The sequence below is a fragment of the Cnephaeus nilssonii genome, assembly GCF_951640355.1.
Source record: "Cnephaeus nilssonii genome assembly, chromosome: 15".
Taxonomy (NCBI): domain Eukaryota; kingdom Metazoa; phylum Chordata; class Mammalia; order Chiroptera; family Vespertilionidae; genus Cnephaeus; species Cnephaeus nilssonii.
In genome coordinates this window covers 44,589,019-44,609,180 of record NC_137086.1, presented here as the reverse complement: position 1 = coordinate 44,609,180, position 20,162 = coordinate 44,589,019, and the positions used below count along the sequence as shown (strand labels likewise).

Sequence of the window (20,162 nt, the reverse complement as noted above, 5' to 3'; positions counted from 1 at the left end):
TACACCTGTGATAAGTGCCATACTTAGAGGGGACTTCTCATTAGTGCAGTAATGGCACCCATTCTTACCTGCTGCAATGTATTTTCACAATAGCAGCTAATGTTATTTTTAAAACAAAAATCAGATACTATTGCTCCTGGGTTGAAAACCCTCCAACTATTTCCATGGCACTTCAAATTAAAAATCTGAACTCCTTACCCTTTTTCCAGGTGAGTCAGTTCCCTTTATCTCTCTGACCTCATCTACCACTCTTCTCCTTGCTTACTACTCTCTACCCACACTGTCTAAACATCTGCTCTTCCGGTCAAGACCTTTGCACAGCTGTTTTCTCTTCCTGTGTGCTCTTACCCTGACTTCACTTGGCTGGCTCCTTCTTGTCATTCGTGTCTTAGTTTACATGCCATCTCCTCAAAGAGAACTTTTCTGACCACACACTTTAAGTAGCCACCCGTCACCTGCTATCACTTGGTCCTTATTTTAATTCATTTTATAGTCCTTACCACTGTCTGCTATGGTCTGGATGGTTCATTGTCTTTCATTCCCCGACAGAATATAATCAATAGGAAGACAGGAGCTCTTGATGACTTGCTCAGCTCTATTTCCAGTTCCTAGAACAGCTTGCAACCCCAGATGACACTCAATAAAGATTGTTGGATGTTCAAATGTTGTTGAACTAAATGTCATTTCACTTCTCCAAAATGAATTACAGGAATAGGTAGCCAATTATGGTGATAACTGAGATGAACAATAAAAAACAGTGGTCCTGATGCTCTTGGGACCAAGTCTTCTCCACAAGGCAGTTAATACTAGAAGCAGAAAGCCTCCAAGGCTAGATGCCTTCATTAATTAATCAAATATTTATTGATCTTGTTCATGGATCTATGTCAAATGATGGGCCTTCAATAATGAAAAACTCAATACCTGTTCTTTTTAAGGCCTTCATGGATGAATACTTAGAGCCACCAGAGGGGGGAAATTTTTTTTTAAGACAATTAAGCTTCTCAAGGGGATACTAGGTGAGCTCAATGCATTGAGACACTAATATAGCCCACCTTGACCATTACTAGGGAATCGGGGTGCTCTGAAAGCAGAAATGGAATGTGTACTAAAAACAAACTATTTATATTGTTAAAACTTTTGCTGTAAACCCATTGGAAGTATAAAATGACAAATACAATTTGAAAAGTAAATACTTGGGAAGAAAAAGATGTGGGATGAGCTTTTCAAAATCAGGGAAATACAGCGAGTGTACTGGGAACTTTTACACCTGTGGTTTACTACTGCATGCAAATTATGTTCCTTTTCTGTTGGAGTTGAAATTAGCTGATGAAGAAGTTGTTCCTTGAGAAAAAGGCTACAGTCAAACCAGTAACATGAACATGAATCTGAGGTTTGGAGCGCCACCTATAGTTTGTTTGAAGACTGGTATCTCACATCACACACAAAAAAAATCTAGTTGGGAAAACGAGTTGTATGCATGCTTGGAAAGACAAAAAGAAGGAAAGAGGAAAAGAAAAGATATGCATTCCTGCCCACAGGCTCATTCCCCCTCTCATGGTGGCCAAATGTCCCTCTACCCATGAGCCTTTCAGGTAGCTGTGTTTTTTCTTCTTATTTAAACCATGGTCCAAGCAAATACAAACATGAGGTGCCGCCTTAGACAGAGGAGACTCAGAAGGCCTTGTCTGACCCAGAGTCCTACAAGGGTAGGGCAGATGGGCTCTGCAGCTCTGCTTTGGGGGACTGGTCATTTCAGGGCTGTCTCATTTAAAATAATCATGTCAAAGGCTGGAGCAGATTTTGAGAAAGATTGAGTCAGTGGCATTATTTTTTTAATTTCCCCAAACCCTCTGATGGCATTAGATAAATCCAAACTAAACGCCCATGGGTAGCATTTACCATGAAACTAGAAACCCCAAAGTAAGAGGGTGGAGCAGACAACCACCACCAGGCACAGACCTGCCTGGTCTCTGCATCCGCACCAGAGGGAGTGTCAGACAGGAGGAAGCATCTGATGGGCGTGAGCACAGGAGGCCTTCAAAGTGCCAGCAGTCGTCACCTGAGAGCACTGGGGCCAAGAGGAGAGCAGCAGCTGAGACTGGAAGGGGTATTTTCCAGCCCCAAAGTCAGTAAATACAAGGGGCCATGGACAAAGTGTAAGGACTGGAGCAGTCAGGACCTCTATATCTGGACACTGAGCACCAGAGCTCCTTTCCACCCGGAAGAGACACAGCTGGAAGGAACCACAGACACAAAGGGAAAGTGTCTTGAGAAAGTTGGGGAGGGGAAACAGAGCCAGGAAACTTCAGAAGGCAAGTCCCATGATCCAATGCTACATTAAAATAAATACACAAAAGTTCTGTGAAGTTAGAAAAGATTTCCTCAACCTCACCTCCTTTTCTAACGATGTTAAAACTGCACCTAAAAATAACACACAAAATAATTGAGATCAAATCCCATACAAAGATAATATGAGAAAAAGTAGAATAAGGAGCAGAACAGCATCTCCTTCACCAATGAAACAAGTCAGAAAAGATAGGCCCACAAAACAGATCAAAACTATAATCTGCTAGCCCCAGCCTGTTTGGCTCAGTGGATAGAGCGTCAACCTGCAGACTGAAGGATGCAGTCAAGGGCACACGCCCAGGTTGCAGGCTATATCCCCAGTAGGAGGCATGCAGGAGGCAGCCTATGAATGATTCTCTCTCATCATTGATGTTTCTCCCTCTCCCTCTCCCTTCCTCTCTGAAATCAATAAAAATATGTTTAAAAACAAACAAACAAAAAACTGATAACCTGTTATTTCAAAATAAGCTAAAAGACATGTGGAAAAACAGTGCAAAAGATGAAACAACATGGTGGGGGGAGGGAATGAGAAGATTTAAAGGGGACAGCATTTCGGTTTGGAATGATGAAAAGTTCTGGAAATAGTAAATGCTGGTAAAAGCTACCCATGGGAGTTTGGTTTGGGTTGATCTATTTCCATGACAGGGTTTGGGGAGATTCAAAAACTGTCCTTCTCCCTCCATCCCTCTGAAGTCCTGCTCCATCTTTTGACATAATTATTTTAATTTTAGATGGTAGTGATGGTTGCACTATCATGAATGTGCTTAATGTGACTGAATTGTATACTTAAAAATGCTTAAAATGATGTTTTACTGTAATAAAAAAAGGTGAAAGAATACCATAAATCAGAACTAGGTGAGATGATAGAACTCAGGATAGAATTAAAAATAAAAGAAAAATTTTAGAAATGAAGACTAAATTAAATATAATACAATAGCGGGCCTGGTGCATTAGTATTGAGTAAATGGTGACTTACCCGGTAGGGTGAGCGCCCTTCTACAGCAGTTCACTAGCCTGGGCCCCTGTTATCAGTTGTCCTCTTGCCACTGATCTGGTAGATGCCCCTGATTTGTCCTCACCTTCTCCAACTACAATCAGACATGGGTAAGGCAACCCAAATCTTTTGGAAATGTGCCCAGTACCTGTTTTCTAAAATACTTATCTAGTGGTCATGAGACATAAGACCAGCCTCCACAAGAGACTTTTTCTATTTCTCCTGATCAACCTAGACTCATCTGCCATTTTCATCCATCTCTCCCCTTTTAGCCTACTGGCCATAGACAAAGTTCCTTCCTATTTCCTCAGTTCTTACCGCTTGTCCCTCATTTGCCCATCCAACTACCAATTTTTTTTGTTCTCATGCAGCTTTTGATCCACACCCCACCAAAGAAAACCACAGTTAACAGCATCTCAAAACTCAAAAGGCTTCTTTATTACTCATCTATGAATTCTACTACATTTATTTATTCAATTTTATTAAGATTTAAAATAGAATAGAGAAATTTATATCTATCTATCTATCTATCTATCTATGGGAAAACAGTAGGTATCCAGAGTGGCACCAACACTCCTAACATCTCTTATTTTGCATAGCCATAGCATCGAGAAATTTCCATTTCTTTTTCTCTCTCAATGAAATATTGCATTTTCCCCATGGAGGTGAATTTGGCAGCATTCTCCCGCTCAAGTTGAGCTTTCCTCTTCATGGCCTCCCGCTCTGGCCTCTGCTCGTTTGTGATGGGCGTTGACATTACTGGCCCAGGAACATCAGGTTTCCTCCATGGAATTCTCTGACAGGCAAAATCCTGGAGAAGATATTGGTTTTGAGGTTTGGGTGGGATCCAGGGTTTGTTCACCGCAGTGCGAATTGGCTCCCTCTGGAAAGAAGTGCAAGTTGATGTTTTGTAGGGCACAGGTCTAGAAGCATCACACTGAGGGCCACTAGGCCGGGTAGGGTTGGTCCAACCTGGTCGGACTGAATTGGTTGAAATAGGCTGAGGTGGTTTAGCAGGACCTGTCAAAGATGCAGGAGTTGGCTGGGATGAATTCACTGCAGTAAGTTGAGCTGAATTGGAACCAGGCTCAACAGCGTTGGTCAAATCTGGTTGGACTGGGTTCATCAAAACTGGCTGAGCTGGTCTGGCAGGACCTATCATAGGTGCTGGGGTTGGCTGGGATGAATTGACTGCAGCATGTTGAGCTGCGTTAGAACTAGGCTGATCAAGATTGGTTGAAATTGGCACAGCTGGTCTGGAAGGACCTGTCATAGATGCAGAAGTTGGCTTGGATGAACTGACTGCAGCAGGCTGAGCTGACTTAGCACCAGGGTGGCCTGGGTTAGCCCCAGCAGGCCGACGTGATACCAGAGACAATGGCCTGCGAGGAACAGGTCGAGCTTGAGGCTTGTCCAAAGTTGGAAAAATCAAAGGTACCAACTTGACCTTCCCAGGAGGTGGCAGCTCATACTCAGATGGAGATGAACACTCTTTTTCAGCACTGCCATCTGGTTTCTGGCGTTTGACTTGCGTTTTCTCAGGACCTTTGCCCTCACAAGGGGTATCCAGCCATTGTTTAATAGCTAGGGATGGCTGAGGACCTTTGGGGTTGCTTGAGTTTCCCAGGGCCCGGGAGGAAGAGAGTTCAGTTTTCTTATCACTCTTCTTCCCCAGGGCATGAAAAACCTGCACAGACTCCAACATATGCATCCCTAGGGAGCTTCGGGGCTTTTTGAAGGTCTCTTGGGTCAGCTCAGGTTGGTTTTTCTTCCTCTTCATCTTTGGAATGTTTGGCTTCTCCTCTGCCTTGATGTTGTTCCCTGACTGCTTACTCTCTTCAGATTTCCTGGCGTTGTTTTCTTTTGTTCTTTTGGTCTTTTCTTGCCCATAGCTCTTGGTTTTGCTGGTCCTGCTGGGGGCAGCTTTCTGAGGTTTGTTAGAATTCTTGGCCCTGTTTTCAGGAGCCCTGTCACTGGCTGCAGCTTTGGAAACAGCCACTTCTCCCACGAACACGCAATCTGGGCTCTCACGCTGGATTTTGACCATGGGCTCACCACTGATCAGCTCAGAGGCTTTATGTTTGTTCTTCCTGGCTTGATCAGAGGGAACATTAATGACACTTGACTGTTTCTGCACCTCATTCAAATTGATGGCTCTGGCATCTTTGGTTTTGATCACCTTGGGACCTTTGGCTTGATCAAGTTCATCCAAGGAATTTAAGATCAGTGGAAGGTGTATATCCTCCACCAGTGTAGCGATGTCTGCAAAGCCATCATTGGATTCAGTCCCATTTTCAAGTGTCCCCTGGTCCTTAAGACTCAGGCTGTTCTTTCCCAGACCAGCGTTTTCACAACCAGGCTGCTGCTCCTGGCCAAGGGGATCAATGCACGCCAGGAGCTGGGGAATGTCGGGGATTTCTAAAGGGAGCAGTGGAGGATCTTGGTTTTCTGTGGGGATCTGGTAAGCATCCAGATTCCTATTCTCTTTCTGTTCCTGGCTTGGAGCTGGAGGCAGTGCCAGGTAAATACTAGGACTCTGGACTGGAGCTGCCATTGACATGTCCCCAAGCTCAGATGGTGGGTTACTGTCAAGCATCTGGATATTGCTGCCACTACAAGACTTGGGGAATTCTGTAGTTTGTGGAAGACAAAATGTTTGGCTTAGAGGTTGCAATCCAAGGGAAGTATTCATCCCCAGGGAAGTCTCCATCACTACAAACAAAATCAAAGAAAAGCCAGTCAGTCCCTGGGCACCAGCCATGGGTGCTCCCCTGTCACCACCAATGCAGCAATCATGCCCCTTCCAACAATGGGAACGGCATTCCTTCCAGCTCTTCTTAAGGACCATGGAAGCGCCCTGTGCTAGGAGCCAGGAGGCACCTGTTCTAGTTCTCACTGGGGATCATTTGATGTCATTGTTCCATGGTATTCTGTATGTTTGACAGGGTTGTGATAAGTCAAATAAAAAGTAAGTGATTTAAAATATTTTACAAAGCTAGCATTCTGCATGTGTAGTCCTTTTCTCTCCCCTTTCCTGAGAAAATAACACTTCACACAACAGAGTAAGGGAGAGAATGGAGCTCTTCCTGATGAAATAAGCAAGGGCAGATTTTTAGCCTGCTTGCTTTGGACAAGGTCATGGAACACAAGGTCTTAAAACCTGGCATGAATTAAGGAGTGAGGGAAAGTTAAACTGGCACTATCACAGTAAGAGTTCTGAAATTCCTTCTAAAGAGACTAAAGCAATAAATCAAGAGAGTCCATGAAACTGTGGTCGTAGAGGGAGACTTATCAGGTAGGGGAGTGAACAGTGTGGAACCCCTTTGTATGCGCTTGTGTTCTCATAGCATACATGGCCAATCCAGTGTCCACCTTCCCATCTCTATGAGGTGTTCCCATGGAGTCTGAAAATGGGGAGCACTGACTGAGGGTGGCAGTTACAAAGTCAGGACTTAAAGTCTACCTGTCTGTGGACTCACCACTTCCCAGGTGCAGATTGACCCGAGATTTTAATGGTGACCCTATTCCTCCTTCTTCTTGCTGTTTGAACTCACCTTGAAAACTTGTCTCTGTGATGGGTTGAGCAGGCACAGAGTAGTAGATTGCAGAGGTGGAGGCCGGTGGTATCACATTTGTGGGCTGGACCTCCTTTAGTACCATGACCATTTCAGGTTGAGGGGCAGAGGCCCTGCTGTCTGTGTAAGACACAGAGCCATAGGATTGCAGGTAGGGGCCGCGTTCTGCCGAGAGCAGAGGCCCCAGCGTGCCTTGATTGTAGTAATAGAGCTGACTTCCTTCCTGGTAAGGAAGTGACAGGCTCTGTCCCTGATTTGGAATCTGAGATGGTGCCCCATGAACAAGGCTGGCAGAAAGTGATGGATACAGAGGGACCATGTTATTGGCCTCTGAGGTTTTATTGTACTGGGATGCCATAGACATGGAAGAAACAGCTGTGTCCTGGTCAATGACAGTCACAGTGAAGTCCCCGAGGGATGACGACTTCTTTTCAGGGCCCGCTGTGAGAGCCCACTCAAAAATACCAGGATTGGAAGCCGCTGGAGTGGAGATCTGGTTCTGGCCAGTAACTCCAGACAACATAGTTGTGCTAGAATGTTGGTAAAGGTAGGCACTACCCATGAGTGGTTGGAAAGAGGTGCCAGAGACTGATGGTAGGAGCCATGCTGAAGTGACGGCCGGAGCAGAGACTCTGGGGAGACTGCAGACTCGTCCTGTGAGGGAGGCTGCAGTGCTCCCCACAGGAAGAGAGAGCTGCAGAGACTTGGAAGTTCCGAGTAAAGGTGGATTTTGGAAATTCTCTGTGGGGAACAAAGAGGGTGATGAAAGAAATCAAAGAGATTCACTATGTTTGAAGAATAGCATCATCTTAAGATTAATACCAATACTCACTGAGGTATCCAAAATCCAACAGCTCCTGCTGGTTGTGAGTGCTGCAACAGTTTGCTACGCTTCTGTATTCACTGCCTGTGCACCCAACGTGGGCAAAAATGTGCAGGAGGCCCAAGTGGTGTGGTTCACACATTCTCTAGAGTAGAGGCAGTCACTCCCTGTCCTGTCTTTCCCTTAAACCTGCACTTAGTATTGATTTGTGTGCTCTTTCCTAGAACTGAAGCATTTTAGAACCAGGATTCTTTAGGGAACCTGTGTTCTAGCATTCTCATTTTATGCGTGTGGAAACCGAAGCTCAGAGAGGCCTGATAGACTTGTTCAAGTTCTCTCATTGTGTTAGCATTATTGCCGTGTTACACAACCTAAGCATCCCGACTCCCTTACTCGGGCTCTGCTCTGAGCATTACACTGCCACAAACTGGGAGCAATAGGACTTCTAATATAGATGAGGGGGGTTTTGTCCATGGAAGGCAGGACAGCTATTGCCATTGTAATCTTCAGTGCCTCATGTTGCCTGCAAGTTCACCTACTATTCCCTGGAACTCACATGTAGCTCAGCGCAGTTGGTAAATTTGAAGTGTCATTCTTACCCTCTTCAAGCCTTGTTTCTGATCCTACCTCAAAATGGATAACTGAGGGTGAGTTTATCAGGAAGTGCTTTTTGAAAGAAAAACATTACTTAAATTGTCCAAGTTTTGAGTTACTCATCCATAAAGTTATTATAATAATAGTAACAATAATAATTTATACATGAGTGTTATATTACATATGATTTATATGGAAGAAAATACAAGTTATGGAAAGACAAAGAGAAAAATAATGAACAATATATATATCAGAGAACTAAAAAATATAAACATTTATGAAAATTGGGGCACATAGCAAAAATCAAAGCATAAAAATTTGCTAATAAATGATGTTTTATTTTATACGCATATTATAAAAGTGAATATTGCCTATGGTATTTTAGTGAATACTATTAACCAAAGAACAGCCCACAATACAAGGTGATTTTGAAAAAAATTTCTAGCCATTGGATAGAGAAGATATATCAGTAAAAACTGCATAACAAGCCATAAATGTGGATGTATAAGTAGCCCCAATAGATGTAGACAGATATTTCCGTAAAAATTGCTATAAAGCAGAGAACAAAATAAGTGTAAAAGAATTCCATTATTGTGCTTATTCATGTTTTTTATGAATATTACCCAGCAAGTAACAGATAGTAAGTCTAGTATAAATAGATATTTCAATTAATATAACTACATGACACAGAAAGAACACTTAAAGAGTATCCTGAAAATTTATATGTTTAACCTAGATTTTAATCATCTTCAACATCCAGGAAAGTCTTAAAAACCATCATCACTAGACTTGAATTAAATAAAAATTTACTGTAGGAATCATCAAGTGGCCCCACAAAATTGGTTTTAGATAAACGTGAAGTTAGAGATGTGGGATTTGACCTTTTCTTTTCCTTCTTAGGTAGCTACGATCTAAGGGAGATGATGGCTGCTTCTCAGTGTGGAACATACTTATCACACAAAGGAATTAGTCTTTCTGGTTCAAGTTAGGACTTATCATTTTTTAATCTTAATTTAATTTTTAAGAGACAAAAAACATCTACATAGTTTAAATATCAGAATGAAGTGAAACACTGAAAATTATGTTTTCCTCCAGCCCGCAGATAACCACCTTTATTAGTTTCTTGTTTATAGGAATCATAATTTCTAAAACACGTGTTTTTAAATGTTGATACTCAAAACTGTCATGTGCTATCTGTGTGTTCAGAGAGGCAATAGAAAAAGACAACAGAATGTGACTTTTCTGATAAGCTACTTTGTCTACCGATACCCTATTCCAGCCTTACTTTCCTTCCTAGTCTGTTAATGTAAGCATTGGCTAAAATCAACTTTATTTTGCTCTACCCTGAGCAGATTTCACTTAAATTTAAAATCGCTTTAATTTAAAATCCTTTGTTTTCTTCAACATTCCATTGCAAACTACCTTTTTTTTTTTTTGCTCGAGAGCTCTTCCATGCTCACCTGCTTCATTCTTATAGTTTCCCCTCCTTCATGCTTATGTTCCCCGCCCACCCCCCCACCTTGGTTCCAGTTGGTCTGTGTTGATGAAAACAATCCTAAACTTCCTTACATTTAAATGCTTGCCTCACTATAGCCCAGTACTCTCCATCCTCTCTCCCTATTTTCTCTTTTCACCTAGTTTGGACAGAAATCTCCAAAAATAGGTGAATATTACTAGTTGAAAATACTAAAGTTGAAACATAAGTGGTCAGAGCCAATTACACATGATGCATCATGTATTAATATTGCCAGTTTTCTACATCACCTAGGTTTTCTCTATGTTTATATGTGTGTCTTTAAGACTCAATATTAGAAAAGAAAGAGAATAGAGAGAACAACCAATCTGAAATCCTAATGTAACAGATGGGGGAAGAACAGATTTTGTGAGAGAATCAATGATTTGTCCAAAGTCACATAGCTAGTAAATGTCAAAATCAAAATTGAAATTAGGGCCGAAACTGGTTTGGCTCAGTGGATAGAGCATCGGCCTGCGGACTGAAAGGTCCCAGGTTCGATTCCAGTCAAGGGCATGTACCTTGGTTGCAGGCACATCCCCAGTAGGGGGTGTGCAGGAGGCAGCTGATCGATGTTTCTCTCTCATCGATGTTTCTAACTCTCTATCCCTCTCCCTTCCTCTCTGTAAAAAATCAATAAAATATTTTTAAAAATTGAAATTAGGTCTCTGGATTTCTAGATCAATACTTCCTTTCTTTATTTTATGCTATTTGGACTCTACTGCTAAATTTAGGAGCAAAAATATCTAATTAGAAACTTTTAAAAGTTTCTTTCCTTACCTGACATGGTCAGAGAAGAGGAAATATTAACTGTAGATGCAAGGGACGAAGATGTCTGAGTGGGTGAAGCCGAAGAACGCTTGTGTCCAGTACGAAGGTTACTGGTCACACTGGTCACTGGTCATTGGTCAGTTGCAATGATCCAAAAGTGTTTACATACAACTCCATGGAAACCCCAAGATTCTGCCAGGTGGTGGTAGGTTTGGTGGGAGAATGATGTCACAAAGCAGGCAGTTTAAAGGGTTGCGAGAGCCAATAGGGAGGTCAGATTCCCAACAAGAAGACAAGATTGGATGGAGGGAGCAGTAGGGGAGCTAAACCCATCCCTAAAGGGATGAGTTTTGGGGTAGATATGCTAGTTGACAAGACAGATCTGATAGTCTCACTTTCCCCAGGTTCTTGTGTTAGGGGAATCATTTCAGTATTTCTTAAAGACATCCATTAATATAATTAACTAGTACTTTTATTCTCTATATTATGTTGTATGACATATATTTATCATTATATATATATATATATATATATATATATATATATATATATATATATATGTAATATCCTAAGAAAGAACAGAAAGGTTATCTAGGTTGTACCATTGCAATTGTGCAGAAATTATATCTGTCCATCTACTAATAACTAGTGAATTTACTCAACCTTTGGGGAGCAAAGGAAGGAATTAAAGAGCTCTTTTGCACCCTGGATGGTTTGGCTCAGTGATTAGAGCGTCAGCTCTCAGACTGAAGGGTCATGGGTTCCATTGCCAGTCAAGGGCACATACCTCAGTTGCAGATTCGCTTCCTGCCCCTCAGTGGGGCACATGTAGGAGGCAACAAATTAGTGTGTCTCTCTGAAATCGATGTTTCTCTCTTTCTCTATCTCCCTTCCTCCTCCCTCCCTTTCACTCTCTCAGAATCAATGGAAAAGAATATCTTCAGATGAGGATTTATTAACTAATATAATACTAGTTAATTATATTAATGGAAGCTCTTTTGCGAGTTGGTTAAAGAGTAAAATGAAGTTTGTTGAGTGCATGTTGTGGAGAATGATGTGGTCCAAGGCTCTTCTCTTTTAGTTTCTTCTTGAATCCTACCTTCCTTGGGCTGGGCTGGGCCTGGCCAGGTTGGACTTGCATCTCTCTTCTCTCCCTTTCTTCTTCTTCTTCTTCTTCATTGTAGGCAGTGTTTCTAGACAAGCTTTGTTCTTGAATCCTTACACTCCGGGATGTTACTTCCTGTCAACTTCCAGCAGCAGCAGGGGTCTTCTTTTCAGTGTCTGATGTGTCCCAAAATGGACTCTGCCCATTAGAAGCCAATACCAAAGAGCTAGGAGTCAGCTGACTGCAAACCTTTCCTCTTCTAGCCTTTGGTTGCAGTTCTTCTGCCCATAATTTGCTCCCTCTGGTTCCTTGGGCTACGTAGGCTTCCTGCCGTCCTGCTCTTCTGTACATGAGAGGCATTCACGATATTTTCCCCTTTCCTTCTCACATAAAGTGTATCTATCCAGTGTGGCAGTTACTGTAGTCTCCTCCCCCTTGCAAACAGCCGCTGTAGAATTTTGGGCCTCTAGGATTCTCTGTCTGCCATGCTTGGGTGGGTGCAAGGCCAGACAGAAATTAAGAGGAGAATAGTTAGAGAAAGACAGAACATGCATGGAGAATAGGGATCAGGCATGTGGAAGTATACAGAAGAAGAGTTCTGTCCACTAGAGAGAATAATCCTAAATATATTTTTGTTTTTGTCACTTATTCATTGGTATATTTATAAAGTATGGATTGTTTTTATGCTCTGTATCAAGCTCTGGTTTTGTCTACATGGAGTGTGTGAAAAGGGCATTGTGGTGAGTTATACTGTGCCCCTGAGCATAAGGAACAGATGTGTGCACTCAGCCCGACTTGGCCTGGCTTGCCCTTGTTCTCTGCCCCTGGTTAGTGCTTTTCCCACTAACCACTCTTGTGACTCTGAGTTGGGGCTGAGTTGCTAATGACTTATACAGGGTGGGGCAAAATAAGTGTACAGTTGTTTATATGAAAAATAATACAATAATTAGTGAATAATACAAGAATAATCTCTATTTTGTGTACTCACAAGTGTAAACCTACTTTTGCCCCACCCCCTATATGGAGTAAGCTGGTTTGGGGTAGGAAATCTATGGATCTAGTAATTTTTCTTGATGGTAAGTTTTTAGGAGTGCCTAGATCAATCTACTGGGGCTTTTTTATGCCAATGAGTAGGAAGTGTGTGATACAAGATGGCAAGACACAATAGCTCATGGATGGAATCTACAAAGAGACATAATCCATTTATAGGACTACTATTCCTTTTATAAGATATGAGTATTTTCAAAGATGGGCAATGATAGGATGATACTTATCTGAGAAGAAATACACTGAGGGGTGTTGCAATGTAGACATATGGTTTAAACTTATAAAAAATTTTGTTATTCCTCACCAAGGATGGTGTTTCCATTGATTTTTTTTTTTTTTTTTTTTTTTTTTAGAGAGAGTGGAAGGAGGCAAGGGAGAGAGAGATCCATGTGAAAGAGACACCAATTGGTTGCTTTGTATAATTGCGCTGACTAGGGGATTGAACCTGCAACTGAGGTACATGGCCTAGACAAGGAATCAAACCTGCAACCCTCTGGTGTGTGAGCCAATGCTCTAACTACTGAGCAATGCTGGCCAGAGCCTTATAAATTGTTTTTTCAACATTTCCCCCTATGTTTCAGACCTCAGATTGCCAACTTCCATGATACTAATATGTAATGTGAAGCTAACAGTATATGTTAAATATCTGCAAGCCAGACCAGTCTTTTTGTTTGTTTTTTATTAATCCTCACCAGAGGATATTTTTCCATTGATTTTTAGGGAGAGAGTGGAAGGGAGAGGTAGAGACAGAGAGAAACATCGATGTGAGAGAGACACATCGATTGGTTGCCTCCCACATGAGCCCCAACCAGGGCCTGGGATCAAGCCTGCAACCGAGATACGTGCCCTTGACTGGAATTGAACCCGGGACCCTTCGGTTTTCAGGCCAATGCTCTATCTACTGAGTTGAACCTGCTAGGGCAGACCAGTGTTTTGGTGTGTTTTTTTTTAATTTTCTGTTTTCCCCTGGAAATCAAAAGAAGCCATATCCACTGGAGGTTAGGATGGGTGGTGTAAGATTGGAGGAAGTGTAGTAAGATAAATTCTGGTAGCAGTCAAATGTTTACATGTTAAAATACTCAGTTCCACCTTTCAATTCTACCTAGACAAACCCTTAATTAGGCCTTTCCTGGTTCCCAGCCTCTATAACTATTTTCTCTCCATAGTTCCTGCCATTTAACTTTGCCTTAGGGCAGTGATGGGCAACCTTTTGAGCTTGGTGTGTCAAACTTCACCAAAAAACTGAGCATAACTCGGGTAGTGTGTCACTTTGAGGAAAAAACATTATTTCGCAAATGTTTCATCCTCAGGAGCAGCAAATGTTTCATCCTCGGCATGCGGCCGCCTCAGCGGCTGTGTGTCATCAGAAGCGTAGGTTCGCCATCACTGCCTTAGGGACTCAGCATCACTTAACTCTAAAAGAAACCTTAAATGTAGGAGGAGGAACCTAAAGAACTTTAGTTCAACACTCTGAAACTTAGCATCAACCTCTACCCTGACCTAGTCTTCTTTTTTGTAGTTAGGGTATTGTCTTGTCCCATATACCCACTTCCTGCATTTTGTACTCATTGGGATAACTAAGACTTGTTTTGTTGAAATATACCCAGCCCATGTACCCCTGGATGCTTTGTTACTCTCACTTTTAATTTAATTAAAGACTGGAATCCCTCAAACCTCTACATAGTATTTGGGACCCTTTCAGATACTGGTAGATTTTATAGTGTCAACTACTTAGCTGTTTAGCTCTCCAAATATCCTTTGTTCTTATATTTCCCATTTCAGTGTACTACATACCTATTAATGCATCCTTTCACCTCATGTTGGATCCACTCCCATCCAAAGGCCTACTCTTTGCTAGGTCTCATACTTTCTGGAAACCCTATGGTGCCTAGGTCTGGAGTTTCTTGTGTCAACTATAACCAAATTTGTGCCCTGTTCCTATCTCAAGCTTGTGTCTGGTAGCAAATTGTAAATATAAGATCAAGATTGTTTTTCTAATTTCTGATAGATTCATGTCACATTTTGTATATTTTCAAGTCTATAGCTATTTGTACCACTAATACTTTTTGGCCACTACATGCTTATTAAATATATTCTTCATAAATTCCAAAATAATATTTTGATTTTGACACTAAATTTGAATGTGACTAATTGTACAAATTGTGCAAACTGTGCTGTGCTAATTTACATATTTTTTCAAATAGCAATTTACTAATATTAACCTATTTCTAATTATGTGGAAATTTTCAGAATTATAAATGCTAGTGCATATAAACTTCATTAGAATACGATTGTCCCAGAAATGTTAAAACTAGTGATCTTTTTACACATTCATTCATTCATTTATTCAATAACTGACCTTTCTGATCCTCAGTATACCCAGATCTCAAATGGTTGTAAAGATTAGTAACAGTGTATATAAGGTACTTTTAGAAACTAAAAATTAAAACACCCAAAACATTTGCTATTATGATTATCTATAGTTTAATCTGAAATTTGGCATTTTAATCTGCCTTCAGACCTACTCTAGGACATGCTGTTACTTGTTATTTCACTTCTAGCAGAACTGAGAGGTTTTGAAACAGATACAGATCTCTATGCCTGATAGTGTATGGAAATCTTAGACTTGAGCTCCACTGTCGTCTCTCTCAGTTATTATTACTATTATTATTTTGGTTAATCCTCACCCAAGGATATTTTCCCATAGGATTTTAGAGAGTGAAAGGGAAAGGGAGAGACAGAGAGAGAACCATCAATGTGAGAGAGACACATGAATTGGTTGTCTCCTACACGCGCCTCAACCAGGGCCGGGAATTGAGCCTGCAACCTAGGTACTTGCCCTTGACTGGAATTGAACCCGACACCCTTCAGTCGGCAGAACAATGCTCTGTCCACTGAGCCAAACCAGCTAGGGCTTTCTCAGTTATTATTTTTTGGGGGTCAGTTTTAAAAATGTAAATACATACTTCCTGGCACATGATAGTTACTCCATAAAAGTTTCATGGTGAGTGGGAGTGCAGGTTAACACAATAATTTTGAAGAGTAATTAAGAAGTATCTATCAAATGTTTAAGTTTGCATATCCTTCATTCCAGAAATTCTACTTCTAGGAATTTAGACATAGTTGTATATATGTTTAAGGATGTTTACATTGTAGCCTGTCTGCAATGGAGGATAAAAAGCTGCAAACAACTATAAGTCCATCAGTTTTGGACTAGTTATATAAATAATGGTACAAACTTACAATCAGTAGAATACTATGCAACCTTAAAAAACAATAGAATAGATGTACACATATTTTTGGGAAATTTATTAAAATTTCATAGTTAGATTGTAGAATAGATAATGGTATGCTGTGTTTATATAAAATAGAGGGTATCCATATTTGAATTAATAAATATTTATATACACTATACAATAAGTGTGAATGTAAGCACTTGGAAAACATGTGGAAGGACCGCGCTGGGAACTGGGGCCGTGGGACTTAACTTTTCTCTCCATGGGCTGCAGGACTGAGCTCTGAAGGGTCAGTACCTGTGCTACATGGACCTGTGCTACCGGCCGCCGCCTAAGGAGGGCGCCGTAGCCACTAGGGTCCTGTTGACTAATCCGCTTTTCATTCAGCCTGCGCGTGACGTCATCACCACGGGCGGCGGCGCGTGCGCGTTATCCAGGAGCCCGGTGGGCGGTGCCTGCGCAGTGTCTGTGTAGGAGCTTCCGGCGGAGGATCTTGTTTTGGGTCCACGGAGCTGGGCTGGCGGCGTTGGCGCTGTTGGCGTGGGGCGAGCGGTCTCTTGGGGTCCACATGAGCCAATGGCATCGTGCCCACAGCGGCCGGGGCCGGGGGCGCGCCTTTTCTGGACGTTCTTCGGCCAAGAAGAAGGGCGGGAACCACATCCCCGAAAGGTAAGGAGGCTTGGCCCCTGGGCGCGGCCCTTCCAGCCCCCAGCCCCCAGGCCTGGGCTTCATCTCTCCGGGTCTCTGCCCGTCAGCCTCGCCGCGCGCTCGGCCTGTCTGCCCTTTGCCGGGAGGCCCTGACCTTGTCCCTGCCCCGCCCACAGGAGCTGCAAAGGACCGTCTGCGTTTCTGATTTTTCCGATCCTTTAAAAAGCCAGGTCCTGCCAAGAGAGGGGTGGTGGTGGGGTCACCTGTAATACGTTTAATAAAAAGGCAAAAATATATAAAAGCGAGGTCCTGGCCATTGCCCTTCGGGTAATATGCAGAGGGACTGATTTTAAAGATGGGACTGTCAGTTTTGGCGACACCCATTAATTACCAAAATAGAGCCCCCCCTTAATTCCAGAAGTTGTGGTATTTTGAAATGTAATAACTACGAAAATTGAGTGGGGGGAAAAACACCCACCAGTACCGCTGAACTTTTAATGGAAAAAGTTGGTTTGTATTGTTTTAACCGAAAAAGAGCACACTGTTGCTTCTAACAGAGCTCATTTGAGTGATCTTTTTCTCTAGGTTCAAATTATTAATGTTGATCCTTTGCTTATTGCTTATTTCTTTTTTAAAAACTATATATTTTTATTGATTTCAGAGAGGAAGGGAAAGGAAGAGAGGAATGGAAACATCAAGGATGAGAGAGAATCATTGATCGGCTGCCTCCTGCAGGCCCCCAACCGTGACCTGGTTCATAGGTTGAGGCCAGTGAACCCTTCTTTATTCCTTGGGACCTTCCTTTCTTCCACCTCGTACCTCATAAAGTCCCCTTCATTTTATCTCCTGGAAGCATTTTGACTTGCAGCTTCTCCCTCAGCATCTTACTACAGAACTTGCCTGACCGATTGCAGTTAGGTCCTTACTACTGCATGTATATTCATCTCTTGTTTCCTGCCAATCCATTCTTCACATAACAAATCTTTTTAGTCAGCAAATTGGACCATAGCTCGTAAATATCACTCAAAACATCAATCGCTGAGCCTCCCAGCCGGCGTGGCTCATGGTTGAGAGTCTACCTATGAACCTGGAGGTCAGGCCATGTGCCGGGGTTGTGGGCTTGATCCCAGGTGTGGGGTGTGTGGGAGCAACCGATTGGTGATTCTTTCTAATCACTGATGTTTCTCCCTTCCTGTCTGAAATCAATAAAAATACATATTTTTTAAAAAGAGTAAAAAACTCTTTAACTCGGCCTTTAAGACTCTGTACTCTGTACTATCTAGAATGCAACCTGCTTCTCCAGCCCCAATTTGTACGACTTTTGCCCTCACTTCCAATGCTTCAGATATACTGGATCAACCTTAGTTCATTCTAACTCAGTCGGACAGAAGTCAGCTCAAATATCACCTCTCAGTGTGACTCCTAGCATTATTAAGTGAAATTCACAGTCCCTTTTCTATGGGGTTTTCTTTTTACCATATGAACTCGAAGTTCCCTACATATCCAATATGATGGCATCAGTTGTATGAGAACTAAAAATGAACTGTGAAGTGAAAGAATTGAGTTTAAACTATCTCATTTAACATCTGTGTATTTATGCCACCTTAGTATTCAGGACAGGCTAGGTTTTATCAGGGATATCGAAGTTCTGGCAGTCTCTGGTGTTAGGCATTCCTCATTTGTTGCGACCTTTGCACTGTTTGTTGCCTTGTACGTGTTTTCAAGATGGGGAAACAGGAAAAGGGGAAGTACAGGTAACTCGGTGGGGATGAATAAGTGGAGCAGCAAAGCAAAGGGAAGAGGGGACTGAGGCGTCCTTAGTCTGTGCTGGGAGAAAGGCTACAAGAATTTGGCTAACACAGATGTATTAACAGGTGGCAAGACTATCTCCCTGTTGGACAGAGGATGCCTGGGACTCCAACATTGTTTTCGAGGTTCCTTTGAAAAAGGTAAGCAAAAATTAATTCAATATTCTTTTAGAAATTTGAATTCACCATGTAGAACAGTGATTCTCCATCCCATCACACTTCATTTTCTCTTTTTATAGCACATACTTTGTATGTTGCCTTTTATTGTCCTGAAATCAAATCCATAGGTAAGTACAACCTACTTCCATACTTAGTTTAAAAAAAAATTCGTTGTAGTGCTCAAACTATTATACAAGGAAGAAATAAAAGAATTTATAATTAAGTAGTGTATATTGTATACATTAATGCCATATTGAAAATTACATTTCTATTTTTAAACGTTTAGGCATGACTATACTATAATTAAAGAAATAGTCAGTTATTTGTACCATGAATGCAAAAACTGTAAATGCAGACTGATTTAGGGTGGGTCATATTGCCTTAATGGTAGGAGTTTCCATGACAGTGAACAGCTCATAGTAGATTTCCAAATAAAACCAAGTTCATTCTGCACTTGAGTAATACAGTTATTACTGTTCTAGAAAATTCAACGTACGTTACAACTGCAAAAAAACTATTGTGTTTTTTTCTGAAATGGAGTTCCTTTCTAAGGTTTAGATAATTATGAACAGTTTTTTTCACCAATATGAATGTTGAGGACATTCAAAAGTCATTCAGGTATGAGACATACTTGAAGAACTGTTCTCTGAGTTTGACAAGATGTCTAGTATTCATGACCCCACCCACTAAATGCCAATAAGACCCTTTGCTCCCATCATCACAACCAAAAAAATGCCCTGAATCAGCAAAGTTAGGATTTCAACCTAGAAATTCTGAAAATTGTGTTTTTGTTTGACCTAAGAAAGGTATAGATGGGGAAAGCATTTGACTGATACAGAAAAGATAAGAAGAGATCCCATGCCTCATTAAACTGCCCATCATAGCATTGTTTCGCATCAGTAAAAACCCACTTTAAATGCATTGGGAATTTATTTAATTTGTGATTCTTATGCCAGAGTTTTTTTGTTTGTTTTTTTCTTGCCTCCTGTGTTGTTTCTTTTGCATCTCTGGTCTTAAAAATTAGTTAATTCACAAAGATAAAAATAGGGTTCTTATTCGTATCCACCAGCATGAGGCATAGTGTTTGACATATAATGTATACTTAACAAATCTTCGTTGAATGAATGAATGGAGGCTCCACCCACATTTGCAGTTATTGTGACTTTTCTCCTATAGTCTTCTTCCTCTCTGTGCAGTTTTTCTAATTCCTCAAATCCCTATACCCTGGCCTCTAAAAGTGGATTCCTAAGGTTTTACAAGGATCTCTGCTTAGCCTCTTTCCTGAAAGAGGGAAAACGGGAGGACTTTAGTTTCCTTTCCTCCACTCGCGTCTCACAGTGCAGTAGTGCCTTGACGTTTCCTAAGTTTTCTGTTTTGCTGCTCTACCTCTAAGACAACACATGGATCACGTGGGAGGTGTTAATTATTTTTAGTTGCAGAGAAAACTAACAACTTTTGTTTGCTTAAGAAGGTGTCTCAGCATCATGACAACAAATGCCTCGGTGGATAGTTGATGAAACTTGAGCCATTGGCTTCCTTTCTT

At 41.6% G+C, this 20,162-nt stretch overlaps 1 protein-coding gene across 1 annotated transcript; it reads right to left on the bottom strand.

Annotated features, from left to right (window-relative positions):
- Window positions 1–3,926: 3,926 nt before the first annotated feature.
- Window positions 3,927–16,664, bottom strand: LOC307111651 (uncharacterized protein C2orf78-like; the record flags this gene model as incomplete). The annotated part of the gene is made up of 5 exons (XM_079791640.1): window positions 3,927–4,360; window positions 4,559–6,052; window positions 6,895–7,656; window positions 10,626–10,655; window positions 16,460–16,664. The coding sequence occupies 5 exons, from the start codon at window positions 16,662–16,664 to the stop codon at window positions 3,927–3,929; spliced, it is 2,925 nt and encodes a 974-aa protein (XP_079647766.1).
- Between the last annotated feature and the right edge of the window lie 3,498 nt (window positions 16,665–20,162).